At 36.4% G+C, this 14,314-nt stretch overlaps 1 protein-coding gene across 4 annotated transcripts in view; it reads left to right on the top strand.

Annotated features, from left to right (window-relative positions):
• The window catches only part of ATM (ATM serine/threonine kinase), a 140,723-nt gene that overhangs the window by 102,101 nt on the left and 24,308 nt on the right, over positions 1–14,314 (top strand). For 3 of the 4 annotated variants that reach the window (XM_027082394.1, XM_027082395.1, XM_027082393.1), the window contains 9 exons: positions 985–1,098; positions 2,052–2,269; positions 2,782–2,989; positions 3,921–4,034; positions 4,427–4,585; positions 5,043–5,181; positions 6,015–6,097; positions 7,770–7,910; positions 8,883–8,999. In XM_027082394.1, the coding sequence (XP_026938195.1) occupies positions 985–1,098; positions 2,052–2,269; positions 2,782–2,989; positions 3,921–4,034; positions 4,427–4,585; positions 5,043–5,181; positions 6,015–6,097; positions 7,770–7,910; positions 8,883–8,999 (1,293 nt within the window). Of the gene's footprint in view, positions 1–984; positions 1,099–2,051; positions 2,270–2,781; positions 2,990–3,920; positions 4,035–4,426; positions 4,586–5,042; positions 5,182–6,014; positions 6,098–7,769; positions 7,911–8,882; positions 9,000–14,314 lie in introns of those variants that run through there. The other variant, XR_003427832.1, reaches the window with a different exon arrangement.

Below are 14,314 nucleotides of genomic sequence, written 5' to 3'. Positions count from 1 at the left end.
AACTTTTATTAAAGCTTTGACCCATGAACAAGAAATTGTTAAAAGGAGTCTTGAAAATTAATATTTGTAAAAGAAGTTTAGAAAGTATTCATTTTTCCTATTTATAGCATTTCTATCAGTCCATCTTGTTGTCGGTTAATCTATCCCAGTGATAAGCCTCAGTTTTTTAAACTTTCTACAGTATGTGGGAAACAAAGATGAAATAGATACTATAAATTTGAAATGACAAAAAAAATGGAAGAGGAAATGCATAAGAGAACAAAACTTTTAGAAAAAAGCAAGTTGGAATAATTGGGTTGCTAATCCAAATACCTTGAAAACATCATGTCTAATATTTTATCTAACATTACCTATATTAGTTATTGTAAACTTGGTTGCTTCTTCAACTCTATCTCCAGCATATGATGGGCAAAGTAGCAGCATTTGTAGGAATCATGAAGTGTTTTAAAGGTTTGGACACAATGATGTCCCTCTGACATAAACCTACTTGGTGAATATCAACTTTTTGTACTTTTGGATAATGGAAACTTATATTACATCCTCCATCACTAGAGAATTCATCATTATACCAAAGCCCTGGGAACTCATATGATATGTTGTTTAAATATTGCTTAACAATGTGGACTCCAGGGAGTTACCTACTCTCTTTGACCTAAGTTGTAGTTTTCTAATTAAGGATAACAATAGTACTTATTTCATAGGGTTCTTTTAAGGATTAAATGAGTTACTATACATAAAGCTGGTAGAAATGCCTAGCATATGAAAGTACTCAATAAATGTGAGTTGCTTTGATAATAGTAATAATAATAAACAGTAGAGAATGATTATTTTATAAACCTACATATTTGGAATTATTAAAATAGTTGTAAGGTAAAAGCAAATGAGGAAAGACATTTTTAACCTGCTTTTTTCCCCCTACGTGGATGATTCTTTTATATAGTCATGATAATGCATTACATTTTAAGATTTTGCTTTCATATACAGAATGATCCCAACCTAAAACTAATATACACAGAATGTCTGAGGGTTTGTGGCACCTGGTTAGCAGAAACTTGCTTAGAAAATCCTGCAGTCATCATGCAGACCTATCTAGAAAAGGTAAGATTTTTGAGCAGCCCTTAAGAGAGTTGTTTAGCTTGAACAAATTTGATGTTTTTATTGGGATCAGATGTATTTCAAAGGCAAATAAAAGCATGACTTCACTTTTCTAAATATTATTACTGTTGTAGCTCTGTATACTCTTCAGGGCAGAATGAAACAATGTTACAAAAGAAGGAGCATGTTTGGAAAGTAAGCCCAAATGTGTCTTCTCTTTACCCCCATCACCAGCTACTCTTTAAACTACTCTGGTTCTAAGCTAAGTTTCTGATAATTTCTCCACTTAACTTATTTGTAAAAATAGGTGATTAAGTAATATGCAAGTCAACCTTTATTATTCATTTGTAGCCCAACACTACAAGTAGGACTGGGACTCCAGTGCTACTACTGCTTTTGACCTTCCTGTTTCTCCCTCTTATTTAGTTTAGCTAATTTTAGAAATAGCTACTTCACTAAATAAATGAACATGAAAAGCATAATATGATTTTTTTTTTTTTTTTTTTTTGCGGTACACGGGCCTCTCACTGTTGTGGCCTCTCCCGTTGCAGAGCACAGGCTCCAATGTGCAGGCTCAGCGACCATGGCTCACGGGCCCAGCCGCTCCATAGCATGTGGGATCTCCCAGACCGGGGCACGAACCCGTGTCCCCCTGCATCGGCAGGCAGACTCTCAACCACTGCGCCACCAGGGAAGCCCCCCATAATATGATTTTTTAAAAATTTTATAGAACTTTTTGTTTTTGCACTGTTCTTTGCAAATATTAGCTATTTTGGTTATTTCTGCCATGTCAAAGTTGTTTTGCAAAGTCAAGAAAATACTGTACTTCATATAATTTAGCTTATATACATATATATAAATTAAACTTTAGTGTGGATATTTCTTTGATCTGAGTAATTCTTTAGATGTATTTAGTATCTGTAAATATAATATAAATGTATTGTTTTTTCTTGAAGGCAGTGGAAGTTGCTGGAAATTATGATGGAGAAAGCAATGATGGGCTCAGAAATGGAAAAATGAAGGCATTTCTCTCATTAGCACGGTTCTCAGATACTCAGTACCAAAGAATTGAAAACTACATGAAATCGTCAGAATTTGAAAACAAGCAAGCTCTCCTGAAAAGAGCTAAAGAGGAAGTTGGCCTTCTTAGGGAACATAAAATTCAGACCAACAGGTAACTAGGGGTCTACAAGTGACACGATATACAGATATACAGTATATATACAGGTATAGAGAACCAGATAAGAATTCATGCTCTGGTTCTAAGCTAATTGTAAAGTATATTGATGTTAGCTTCTTGTTTTGCTTTTTTTAGTTTGTTTGTTGGTATCATAGTTGAAGAAGAGATAGGTGTTGAAATTAAATAGGAGTTACCTATTTTGATGTCATTAAATCCTTTATTCAAACCTGCTTTTGGTCTATATATTTTAGTGTAAGTAGAGAATAACATTCACGAAATACCTTGGATAGAGTCCACTTTGTCTTTGGTTGCCTAAGATAGCTTTTGAGTTGCACAAACTTACTTTAAGACAAAACTAAGTTTGTTCCCCTTTATAATTCTTAGAATTTTGCTTTTTCTCCTAAGGTGGACACCAGATTTTTTATTTACTTTGTATATCTTATATGATGTTGTAGTTCTATAAAATTTGATGGCTTTTGTGTTTTGCTTTAATTATCCAATGTAAGGTACACAGTAAAGGTTCAGCGAGAGCTGGAGTTGGATGAATGTGCACTCCATGCATTGAAAGAAGATCGTAAACGTTTCTTATGTAAGGCAGTTGAAAATTACATCAATTGCTTATTAAGTGGAGAAGGGCATGATACGTGGATATTCCGTCTTTGTTCCCTCTGGCTTGAAAATTCTGGAGTTTCTGAAGTCAATGGCATGATGAAGGCAAGTGTTCTTTTTCAACCCAATATTCTAGCCTGTGCTTTAAAAGTTTAGACATAAGCCCCTCAATGTCATGGATTTTGTATACTTGTATACTTTGTATACTTGTATCCTTGGCACTTGGTTCAGGGCTCTACACGTAGGTACTTAATTAGCTCTAATGATGTAGGTTTATGTGGCTATGAGAGAATTTAGGTCAGTCTTTTCCTATATCTTTGCAATCACCATAGGAAAGTACTCAGAATGCTAGACTGGGAGATTTAGAAAGCAATTAAAAATGATGTGATCACAGGTTGGGTATTTTTCCCCTGCTTTAATTCTTTTCTGGGATTTTTTATGGTAAATTATTTTTGTAAATGGAAAAAAAGATTTTAAGAAAACATTAAAGTGGCAGTATTTTGTAAATTTTTATTTAAAAAATCTTAGGTTTTATTGATGACACCTAATATTAAAGTTATGTTGGCAAGGTATATATTGGCAATCAGTTTGAAGCTTAGAAGTAAAATGGTTCTTCTGGCTGAAGAGAATGATACAACCAACCTCTGCTACTAATGTACATTAAATCCTGTTACTTTTAGCATGTAGGGAAAAATAGTTATTCCCTGTTATTCACACTGACTTCTCAGGAGTCAAGATTACAATAGTCCTTAGATCCACATTTGTTCTCCTTGGATTCACTGGAATATGAGCAGTGCCAAGTATTCCAGTTCTGAATACAGTTTGATTTAGGTTCAAATATTATGACTGACCAGTGAATCAATCTAGACTTTAAGATAAATGATAAGTAAAAATATGTGATTAGTGAAATTTTATTTAATATCTGCTAGATGATTACACTAGTAGAGGAGCATTTTCTTAGAATAATTTATTTGCTTAGTTGTGAGACTATTTGAAATGCATTGTTTTTTTAATTTTGTGTTCTTTTTAATGGTAGAGAGATGGAATGAAGATTCCATCATATAAATTTTTGCCTCTTATGTACCAATTGGCTGCTAGAATGGGGACTAAGATGATGGGAGGCCTAGGATTTCATGAAGTCCTCAATAATGTAAGTAAACCTGAAAATCAAACCACAGTTGCTTTTCTTTTATATTATTATATACTACTGTTCCACTCCAGGAAGTGGCAATACAAAAAAAGTTTAGTCACTCATATTTATTATGCTATATATATATATATATATATATATATGAGGGCAAGAATAAAGATTCCCTTTTGTCTCCTCTCATGCTCCACATAAGTTACTCAATTTCTTTCTCTTTCTTATTCCTCATGTACTTCTGTCTCTCTCTCTCTCATACATACCCATACTCACACAGTCCACCCACGGCAGCATCTAGTACAGTAACACATATCTTAATGTTAAGCAAAATTTAAAAGGTTATGGATTTTCTTTTTTTTTGGTTTCCATAAAACTAACAGTTCTTAATTTTATGACAGCTCATCTCTAGAATTTCAATGGATCACCCTCATCATACTTTGTTTATTATACTGGCTTTAGCAAATGCAAACAAAGATGAATTTTTGACCAAACCAGAGGCAGCAAGAAGGAGTAGAATAACTAAAAATGCACCTAAACAAAGCTCTCAGCTTGATGAGGTATCTGGATTGAACATGCATACCTTTTTGAACTGTAATATTCATTTTTTCCCAAAATATTCCTTTCTTAAGTCTCAGGAATTCTAGGAGTGTGTGTTCTTGACAGTATTCAGATTGTAAATCCTTTGTTATTGTGATGCTACCTAAAATTGGTTGAAAACTCCTGAATATTTCTCAAAGCATAAGAAATACCAAAAGTATTTTTACCTTTTTTCCTCAGAGCAATGAGCAAAGAAAAAATAAATTTTACAAGGCACCCAAGTCATTTACTCTTGAGATTATTATATCTTTGATGTATTTCATTCATAATAAGATGACTTGGTCTCTGAGGGATTATAGTCCTTCCATTGTCTAGCTTTGTGCATAAATTACTTTTCCTTTTGTTATTATAACTCTGAAAAGTTTAAGTCTTGGGTATTTGCTTATGTAATATTTTTTGTTTGTTTTTTATTAATAGGATCGAACCGAGGCTGCAAACAAAATAATACGTACTATGAGAAGCAGGAGACCTCAGATGGTCAGAAGTGTTGAGGCACTTTGTGATGCTTACATTATACTAGCAAATTTAGATGCCACTCAGTGGAAGACTCAGAGAAGTATGCAGTTTGAAAGAATGAGTGTTGCCTTCTTGCTGTGTTATTCTCTGTAGGGATGTATTAATTATAGAGCTTAATAATGTAAATCTGTTCAACTCACACACATTAATTATAGATGTGAATGTCCTGATGATTACAACTTACACATGATTCAAAACTTAATTTTTGTATAATAGCTTCAACACCCCTCCAGTCACTTTTTTACTTAATATCTTTTTGTGGAACTGATAATAGGTGACTGCACTCTAGGACTTAAAAATGGGAAGACCTTATCATTTTCTCCATTATTCTTCTTGCTGTGTCTATTTAAATAATTATAAGCTGCTATAATATTTGGTTATTTGTATCTCTCTCCCCATACTTTAATAATTGTATTCTTTTTTCTGTTCAGAATCATATCTTCACATTTAAATTTGTATTATTTTAAAATAAGAATGAGGCTTCTCATAGTGTTCCTCTCTAAGCAAACAAAGACTATTGTCATGTCCTTTAGTCAGATTTAATAGTAATATGACAGGAGTACATTATCTATGTGCTATTTACACTGTATATAATTATCTTAAGTTGCTCGATTTGACCCCTCAGGTAAATCTGGTCTAGTTACCCGCGCCAGGTAACCTGCAAATTCATTTGTAAGCCATGTTAACCATTGTTATGCCCTGACCCTGAGTGGCATTGTGTCCTGAGCTCTTGGTCTTCATTTCTAAATCAGGGCCTGAACCACAGATTAGCCACAGTTTGGGTTTATGGTACCTGCTGAATTCTCCTGCTTTACCTTCAGTACTATTCCTCAATTTGCAGTTGTCACTGAAACCTCTTTATTTTAAATACAGAAGGCATAAGTATTCCGGCAGACCAGCCCATTATCAAACTTAAAAATTTAGAAGATGTTGTTGTTCCTACTATGGAAATTAAGGTAATCTACCATTAACTGTTTTGATTATTTTTTAATTAAATAATTTATTTATTTTTTGACTGTGTTGGGTCTTCGTTTCTGTGCGAGGGCTTTCTCTAGTTGCGGCAAGTGGGGGCCACTCTTCATCGCGGTGCGCGGGCCTCTCACTATCGCGGCCTCTCTTGTTGCGGAGCACAGGCTCCAGACGCGCAGGCTCAGTAATTGTGGCTCACGGGCCTAGTTGCTCCGCGGCACATGGGATCCTCCCAGACCAGGGCTCGAACCCGTGTCCCCTGCATTGGCAGGCAGACCCTCAACCACTGTGCCACCAGGGAAGCCCCTGATTTTTTAATTAAGCTAAATTACTCTTTAGTAGGTTAAACCATTTGAAATAGCCTTTTTTTGTAGGTCAAAATTGGTTAAATATTGGCAGCTTCACTTGTTTCAACCTATAGTTTGTTTTATTTTTAATATTTATTTATTTGGTTGCATCAGGTCTTAGTTGTGGCATGCGGGATCTTTCTTTGTGGCACGCAGGCTCTTAATTGCGGAGTGTGGGCTTCTCTCTAGTCCCGGTGCACAGGCTCTCTAGTTGTGGCACGCAGACTCTAGAGTGTGTGGGCTTAGTTGCCCCATGGCATGTGGGATCTTAGTTCCCCAATCAAGGATCGAACCCACATCCCCTGCATTGGAAGGTGGATTCTCAGCCACTGGACCACAGCCTATAGTTTTTTTTCTTTATTGGATTCCCTTTGCCCAAGAATTAAAATATATAAAGTCCTCTCCTGCTTTCTTTTCTTTTGCCTTCATTTTTACAGCTTTCATCTTTCTTATGAAGAAGTCTATAGACTTATTTTTATTGGCCAGAAGAAGGAAAGATTTCATGTGTTTATGCCAAAATTAAGTTTTAACTGAGCAAGAAAGTCCCTAATTGTTTTATACTGGTTTTTAAAATTCTGTATGCATTAGAATGTATTGACTGTGATGTATTACGGTATTAAATAATACAATATGTATTACAATATTAAATTGACTATAATATACATGACACTTTCAGCTATGTCCTGATGGTCTTTTATTGTTAGAAGTACGGTGTTGCCAGGGATATATGTAATGATAAAGGTTACAGTTTAGAAAATGATGTTTTTAACTACATTGTAAAATCTCTCCTTTGAGTTTGTAGTTTAGTGTTTAATATCTGTAGTTGTTTGATTTGCAATGTAGCTTCATCATGTGGATTAACCTATCAGCAAATTATTTAACTGAATATTTCCTGAAAATGCCAGATTTAGCAATTACAACCAAGAAAACTCCTCTCCATATTTTTCTAAAATTTACCTTGTTTTTGTGAGGAGATGACTTAATTTATACAGATGACTTAACATATACAGGTCAGTGGCAAGACCCAAACCAGGGTTTTTCAGTAGTTTTTCAGTAACACTATTCTAACTTTGTATGCCCTACTTTTATTAAGAGATGTTTAGGGAGGTAAATTTTATCTATGTCAGTTTTTAAAGCCTTTCCAATGTCAGATCTTCTTTCTTTCATTTATAAAGTTACCACTTCAGTTCTTAACCAACAGCACATTGTCATTCATTCCTCTGTTTAATATTAAAATTGTCATTTATAATTCATTTTTCTTTAAATGCAAATTGTGTATCTGAGCTATTGTCATATTTATACATTTTATTAGGTCGACCCCACAGGGGAATATGGAAATCTGGTGACTATACAGTCATTTAAAGCAGAATTTCGTTTAGCAGGAGGTTTAAATTTACCAAAAATAATAGATTGTTTGGGTTCTGATGGCAAGGAAAGGAGACAGCTTGTCAAGGTGAGATTTTCCTTTTGTTGTTAATGAAAAAAGTCAAATAGAAAACTTTAGTTGATATTTTCTTCCTACTTTGGGTCTTTATTTTTTTATTGTTTTTTGCGGTACGCGGGCCTCTCACCGCTGCAGCCCCTCCCATTGCGGAGCACAGGCTCCGGACGCGCAGGCCCAGTGGCCATGGCCCACGGGTCCAGCCACTCCGAGGCACGTGGGATCCTCCCGGACCGGGGCACGAACCCATGTCCCCTGCATCGGCAGGCGGACTCTCAACCACTGCACCACCAGGGAAGCCCTGGGTCTTTATTTTTATTCTGAATAAGGAAAACATAAACTAGAAATATATTGTTTTCTAGAAGCAGAATGCTTTTCCTCATTTTTTTGTCTCTCTGAAAGACCAGCCTTATTATAATAGTTGGTTGAAGTAAAAGAATACTTTTAACATGTACAGACATGATGAGATTAACAATCAACCTGCTTGTTATGGGAAAAAAGATTTCTGGTGAGTGTAGCTTATTTTTTTGAATAGTTCAAGTTGAAGGCCCTTGCCTCAATATCCTGAGTCTGGCACTGTGCTAAGTGCTATTAAATGTATCAGAAAGCAACAGCATTCCTCCCTTACTCTGCTCTTAAGCTCTTTGGGCCTTGCTGGGAAGTAGTAGAGGAACAACAGTGCTCTTCTACACTTGTATTTTACAGTGTGCCCTCAAGTGGAGGGATTCCAATTATTTTAATTACAAGAGCAGCAAGTGGGGGGAAACTTCTTATTTCTAAATTGGTCTGCCTACCCAGTGGTATAGCTTATTCTAAATGAAAGAATAGTATTAGGTCTTAATTATTTAAGAGACTATTATGAGGAGCACAATCCTCGGATTGATTTCTAAGTTCCCTTTGGCTGTCCTCGGATGACTCTTCGTGTGATTTTATAATAAAGAAAATGAACTACACTTAGTTATTTGTGTTTTGATTATTCTGAAGGGCCGCGATGACCTGAGACAAGATGCTGTCATGCAGCAGGTTTTCCAGATGTGTAATACATTGCTGCAGAGAAATACTGAAACCAGGAAGAGGAAGTTGACTATCTGTACATATAAGGTAACTAGTTTATACTTCTGCTTCATTAAGGACATGTAAAAGACACCATTATTCAGGCAGGGGTCAGCAAGCGTTTTCTGTAAATTTTGGAGATTAATCCTTTGTCAGTTCCTTCATTTGCAAATATTTTCTCCCATTCTGAGGGTTGTCTTTTGGTCTTGTTTATGGTTTCCTTTGCTGTGCAAAAGCTTCTAAGTTTCATTAGGTCCCATTGTTTATTTTTGTTTTTATTTCCATTTCTCTAGGAGGTGAGTCAAAAAGGATCTTGCTGTGATTTATGTCATAGTGTTCTGCCTATGTTTTCCTCTAAGAGTCTGATAGTTTCTGGCCTTACATTTAGGTCTTTAATCCATTTTGAGCTTATTTTTGTGTATGGTGTTAGGGAGTGTTCTAATCTCATACTTTTACATGTACCTGTCCAGTTTTCCCAGCACCACTTATTGAAAAGGCTGTCCTTTCTCCACTGTACATTCCTGCCTCCTTTATCAAAGATAAGGTGACCATATGTGCGTGGGTTTATCTCTGGGCTTTCTATCCTGATCCATTGATCTATCTTTCTGTTTTTGTGCCAGTACCATACTGTCTTGATTACTGTAGCTTTGTAGTATAGTCTGAGGTCAGGGAGCCTGATTCCTCCAGCTCCGTTTTTCGTTCTCAAGATTGCTTTAGCTATTCGGAGTCCTTTGTGTTTCCATACAAATTGTGAAATTTTTTGTTCTAGTTCTGTGAAAAATGCCAGTGGTAGTTTGATAGGGATTGCATTGAATCTGTAGATTGCTTTGGGTAGTGTAGTCATTTTCACAATGTTGATTCTTCTAATCCAAGAACATGGTATGTCTCTCCATCTAGTTGTATCATCTTTAATTTCTTTCATCAGTGTCTTATAATTTTCTGCATACAGGTCTTTTGTCTCCTTAGGTAGATTTATTCCTAGATATTGTATTCTTTTTGTTGCAATGGTAAATGGGAGTGTTTTCTTGATTTCACTTTCAGATTTTTCATCATTAGTGTATAGGAATGCCAGAGATTTCTGTGCATTAATTTTGTATCCTGCTACTTTACCAAATTCATTGATTAGCTCTAGTAGTTTTCTGGTAGCATCTTTTAGGATTCTCTATGTATAGTATCATGTCATCTGCAAACAGTGACAGCTTTACTTCTTCTTTTCCGATTTGGATTCCTTTTCTTCTCTGATTGCTGAGGCTAAAACTTCCAAAACTATGTTGAATAAGAGTGGTGAGAGTGAGCAACCTTGTCTTCTTCCTGATCTTAGTGGGAATGCTTTCAGTTATTCACCATTGAGGATGATGTTGGCTGTGGGTTTGTCATATATGGCCTTTATTATGTTGAGGAAAGTTCCCTCTATGCCTACTTTCTGCAGGATTTTTATCATAAATGGGTGTTGAATTTTCTTGAAAGCTTTCTCTGCATCTATTCAGATGATCATATGGTTTTTCTCCTTCAATTTCTTAAAATTGTTTATCACATTGATTGATTTGCGTATATTGAAGAATCCTTGCATTCCTGGAATAAACCCCACTTAATCATGGTGTAGGATCCTTTTAATGTGCTGTTGGATTCTGTTTGCTAGTATTTTGTGGAGGATTTTTGCATCTATGTTCATCAGTATATTGGCCTGTAGTTTTCTTTCTTTGTGACATCTTTGTCTGGTTTTGGTGTCAGGGTGATGGTGGTCTCGTAGAATGAGTTTGGGAGTGTTCCTCCCTCTGCTATATTTTGGAAGAGTTTGAGAAGGATAGGTGTTAGCTCTTCTCTAAATGTTTGATAGAATTCGCCTGTGAAGCCATCTGGTCCTGGGCTTTTGTTTGTTGGAAAATTTTTAATCACAGTTTCAATTTCAGTGCTTGTGATTGGTCTGTTCATATTTTCTAGTTCTTCCTGCTTCAGTCTGAGAAGGCTGTGCTTTTCTAAGAATTTGTCCCTTTCTTCCAGGTTGTCCATTTTATTGGCATAGAGTTGCTTGTAGTAATCTCTCATGATCCTTTGTATTTTTGCAGTGTCAGTTATTACTTCTCCTTTTTCATTTCTAATTCTATTGATTTCAGTTCTCCCTTTTTTTCTTGATGAGTCTGGCTAATGGTTTATCAATTTTGTTTACCTTCTCAAGGAACCATCTTTTAGTTTTATTGATCTTTGCTCTCGTTTCCTTCATTTCCTTTTCATTTATTTCTGATCTGACCTTTATGATTTCTTTCCTTCTGCTAACTTTGGGGAGTTTTTGTTCTTCTTTATCTAATTGCTTTAGGTGCAAGGTTAGGTGTTTATTCGAGATGTTTCCTGTTTCTTAAGGTAGGATTGTATTGCTATGAACTTCCCTCTTAGAACTGCTTTTGCTGCATCCCATAGGTTTTGGGTCGTCATGTCTCCATTGTCATTTGTTTCTAGGTATTTTTTGATTTCCTCTTTGATTTCTGCAGTGATCACTTCATAATTAAGTATGTATTGTTTAGCGTCCATGTGTTCGTGTTTTTTACAGATCTTTTCCTGTAATTGATATCTAATCTCATAGCGTTCTGGTCAGAAAAGATACTTGATACAATTTCAATTTTCTTAAATTTACCAAGGCTTGATTTGTGACTCAAGATATGATCTATCCTGGAGAATGTTCCATGAGCACTTGAAAAAATGTGTATTCTGTTTTTCTGGGATGGAATGTCCTATAAATACCAAACATCAAACAAGTCCATCTTGTTTAATGTATCATTTAAAGCTTGTGTTTCCTTATTTATTTTCATTTTGGATGATCTGTCTATTGGTGAAAGTGGGGAGTTAAAGTCCCCTACTATGAATGTGTTACTGTCGATTTCCCCTTTACTGGCTGTTAGTATTTGCCTTATGTATTGATGTGCTCCTATGTTGGGTGCATAAATATTTACAATTGTTATATCTTCTTCTTGGATCGATCCCTTGATCATTATGTAGTGTCATTCTTTGTCTCTTCTAATAGTCTTTGTTTTAAAGTCTATTTTGTCTGATATGAGAATTGATCCTCCAGATTCTTTTGGTTTCCATTTGCATGGAATATCTTTTTCCATCCCCTTACTTTCAGTCTGTATGTGTCTCTAGGTCTGAAGTGGGTCTCTTGTAGACAGCATATATACGGGTCTTGTTTTCATATCCATTCAGCCAGTCTGTGTCTTTTGGTGGGAGCATTTAATCCATTTACATTTAAGGTAATTATCGATATGTATGTTCCTATTCCCATTTTCTTAATTGTTTTGGGTTTGTTATTGTAGGTCTTTTCCTTCTCTTGTGTTTCTTGCCTAGAGAAGTTCCTTTAGCATTTGTTGTAAAGCTGGTTTGGTGGTGCTGAACTCTCTCAGCTTTTGCTTGTCTGTAAAGGTTTTAATTTCTCCATCAAATCTGAATGAGATCCTTGCTGGGTAGAGTAATCTTGGTTGTAGGTTTTTCTCCTTCATCACTTTCAATATGTCCTGCCAGTTCCTTCTGGCTTGCAGAGTTTCTGCTGAAAGATCAGCTGTTAACCTTATGGGGATTCCCTTGTGTGTTATTTGTTGTTTTTCCCTTGCTGCTTTTAATATGTTTTCTTTGTATTTAATTTTTGACAGTTTGATTAATATGTGTCTTGGCGTGTTTCTCCTTGGATTTATCCTGTATGGGACTCTCTGTGCTTTTTGGACTTAATTAACTATTTCCTTTCCCATATTAGGGAAGTTTTCAACTATAATCTCTTCAAATATTTTCTCAGTCCCTTTCCTTTTCCCTTCTTCTTCTGGGACCCCTATTATTTGAATGTTGGTGCGTTTAATGTTGTCCCAGAGGTCTCTGAGACTGTCTTAGTTCTTTTGATTCTTTTTTCTTTATTACGCTATGCAGTAGTTATTTCCACTATTTTATCTTCCAGGTCATTTATCTGTTCTTCTACCTCAGTTATTCTGCTATTGATCCCTTCTAGAGTATTTTTAATTTCACTTATTGTGTTGTTCATCATTACTTGTTTACTCTTTAGTTCTTCTAGGTCCTTGTTAAATGTTTCTTGCATTTTCTCTATTCTGTTTCCAAGATTTTGGATCACCTTTAGTATCATTTTTCTGAATTCTTTTTCAGGTAGACTGCCTATTTCCTCTTCATTTGTTAGGTCTGGTGGGTTTTTATCTTGCTCCTTCATCTGCCGTGTGTTTTTCTGTCTTCTCATTTTGCTTACCTTACTGTGTTTGGGGTCTCCTTTTCGCAGGCTGCAGGTTTGTCGTTCCTGTTGTTTTTGGTGTCTGTCCCCAGTGGCTAAAGTTGGTTCAGTGGGTTGTGTAGACTTCCTGGTAGAGGTGACTAGTGCCTGTGTTCTGGTGGATGAGGCTGGATCTTGTCTTTCTGGTGGGCAGGTACATGTTTGGTGGTGTGTTTTGGGGTGTCTGTGGCCTTATTATGATTTTAGGCAGCCTTTCTGCTAATGGGTGGGATTGTGTTCCTGTCTTGCTATTTATTTGGCACAGGGTGTCCAGCAATGTAGGTTGCTGTTCATTGAGTGAAGCTGGGTGTTGGTGTTGAGATGGAGATCTCTGGGAGATTTTTGCCATTTGATATTACGTGTAGCTGGGAGGTCTTCTGTGGACTAGTGACCTGAACTTGGCTCTTCCACCTCAGAGGCACAGCACTGACTCCTGGCTGCAGCTCCAAGAGCCTTTCATCCACATGGCTCATAATAAAAGGGAGCCAAAGTAGAAAGGAGGGAAGGAGGGAGGGAGGAAGGAAGAAAGAAGGAAAGAAAATAAGAAAGAAAGAGGATAAAATAAAATAAAGTAAGATAAAATAAAGTTATTAAAATAAAAAATAATTATTAAGAAAAAAAATTTTTTTAAGTCAAAAAAAAAAATGGATGGATAGAACCCTAGGACAAATGGTGAAACAAAGCTGTACAGACAAAATCTCACACAGAAGCATACACATACACACTCACAAAAAGAGGAAAAGGGCAAAAAATAATAAATCTTGCTCTCAAAGTCCACCTCCTCAATTTGGGATGATTCGTTGTCTATTCAGGTATTCCACCGATGCAGGGTACATCAAGTTGATTGCAGAGATTTAATCGGCTGCTTCTGAGGCTGCTGGGAGAGATTTCCCTTTCTCTTCTTTGTTGGCACAGCTCCTGGGGCTCAGTTTTGGATTAGGCCCCGACTCTCTGTGTAGGTCCCCGGAGGGCATCTGTTCTTCGCTCAGAAAGGACGGGGTTAAAGGAGCTGCTGAGTCGGGGGCTCTGGCTCACTCAGGCCGGGGGGAGGGAGGGGCATGGAGTGCGGGGCGAGCCTGCGGCTGCAGAGGCCAGCAGGACGTTGCAC

Source organism: Aethalodelphis obliquidens, unplaced genomic scaffold (assembly GCF_003676395.1).
Source record: "Aethalodelphis obliquidens isolate GAN/ISIS:26980383/991018 unplaced genomic scaffold, ASM367639v1 scaffold46, whole genome shotgun sequence".
NCBI classification, from domain to species: Eukaryota; Metazoa; Chordata; class Mammalia; order Artiodactyla; family Delphinidae; genus Aethalodelphis; species Aethalodelphis obliquidens.
The sequence above is the reverse complement of the archived record's forward strand: the minus strand, read 5'-3'. Positions and strand labels throughout refer to the sequence as shown.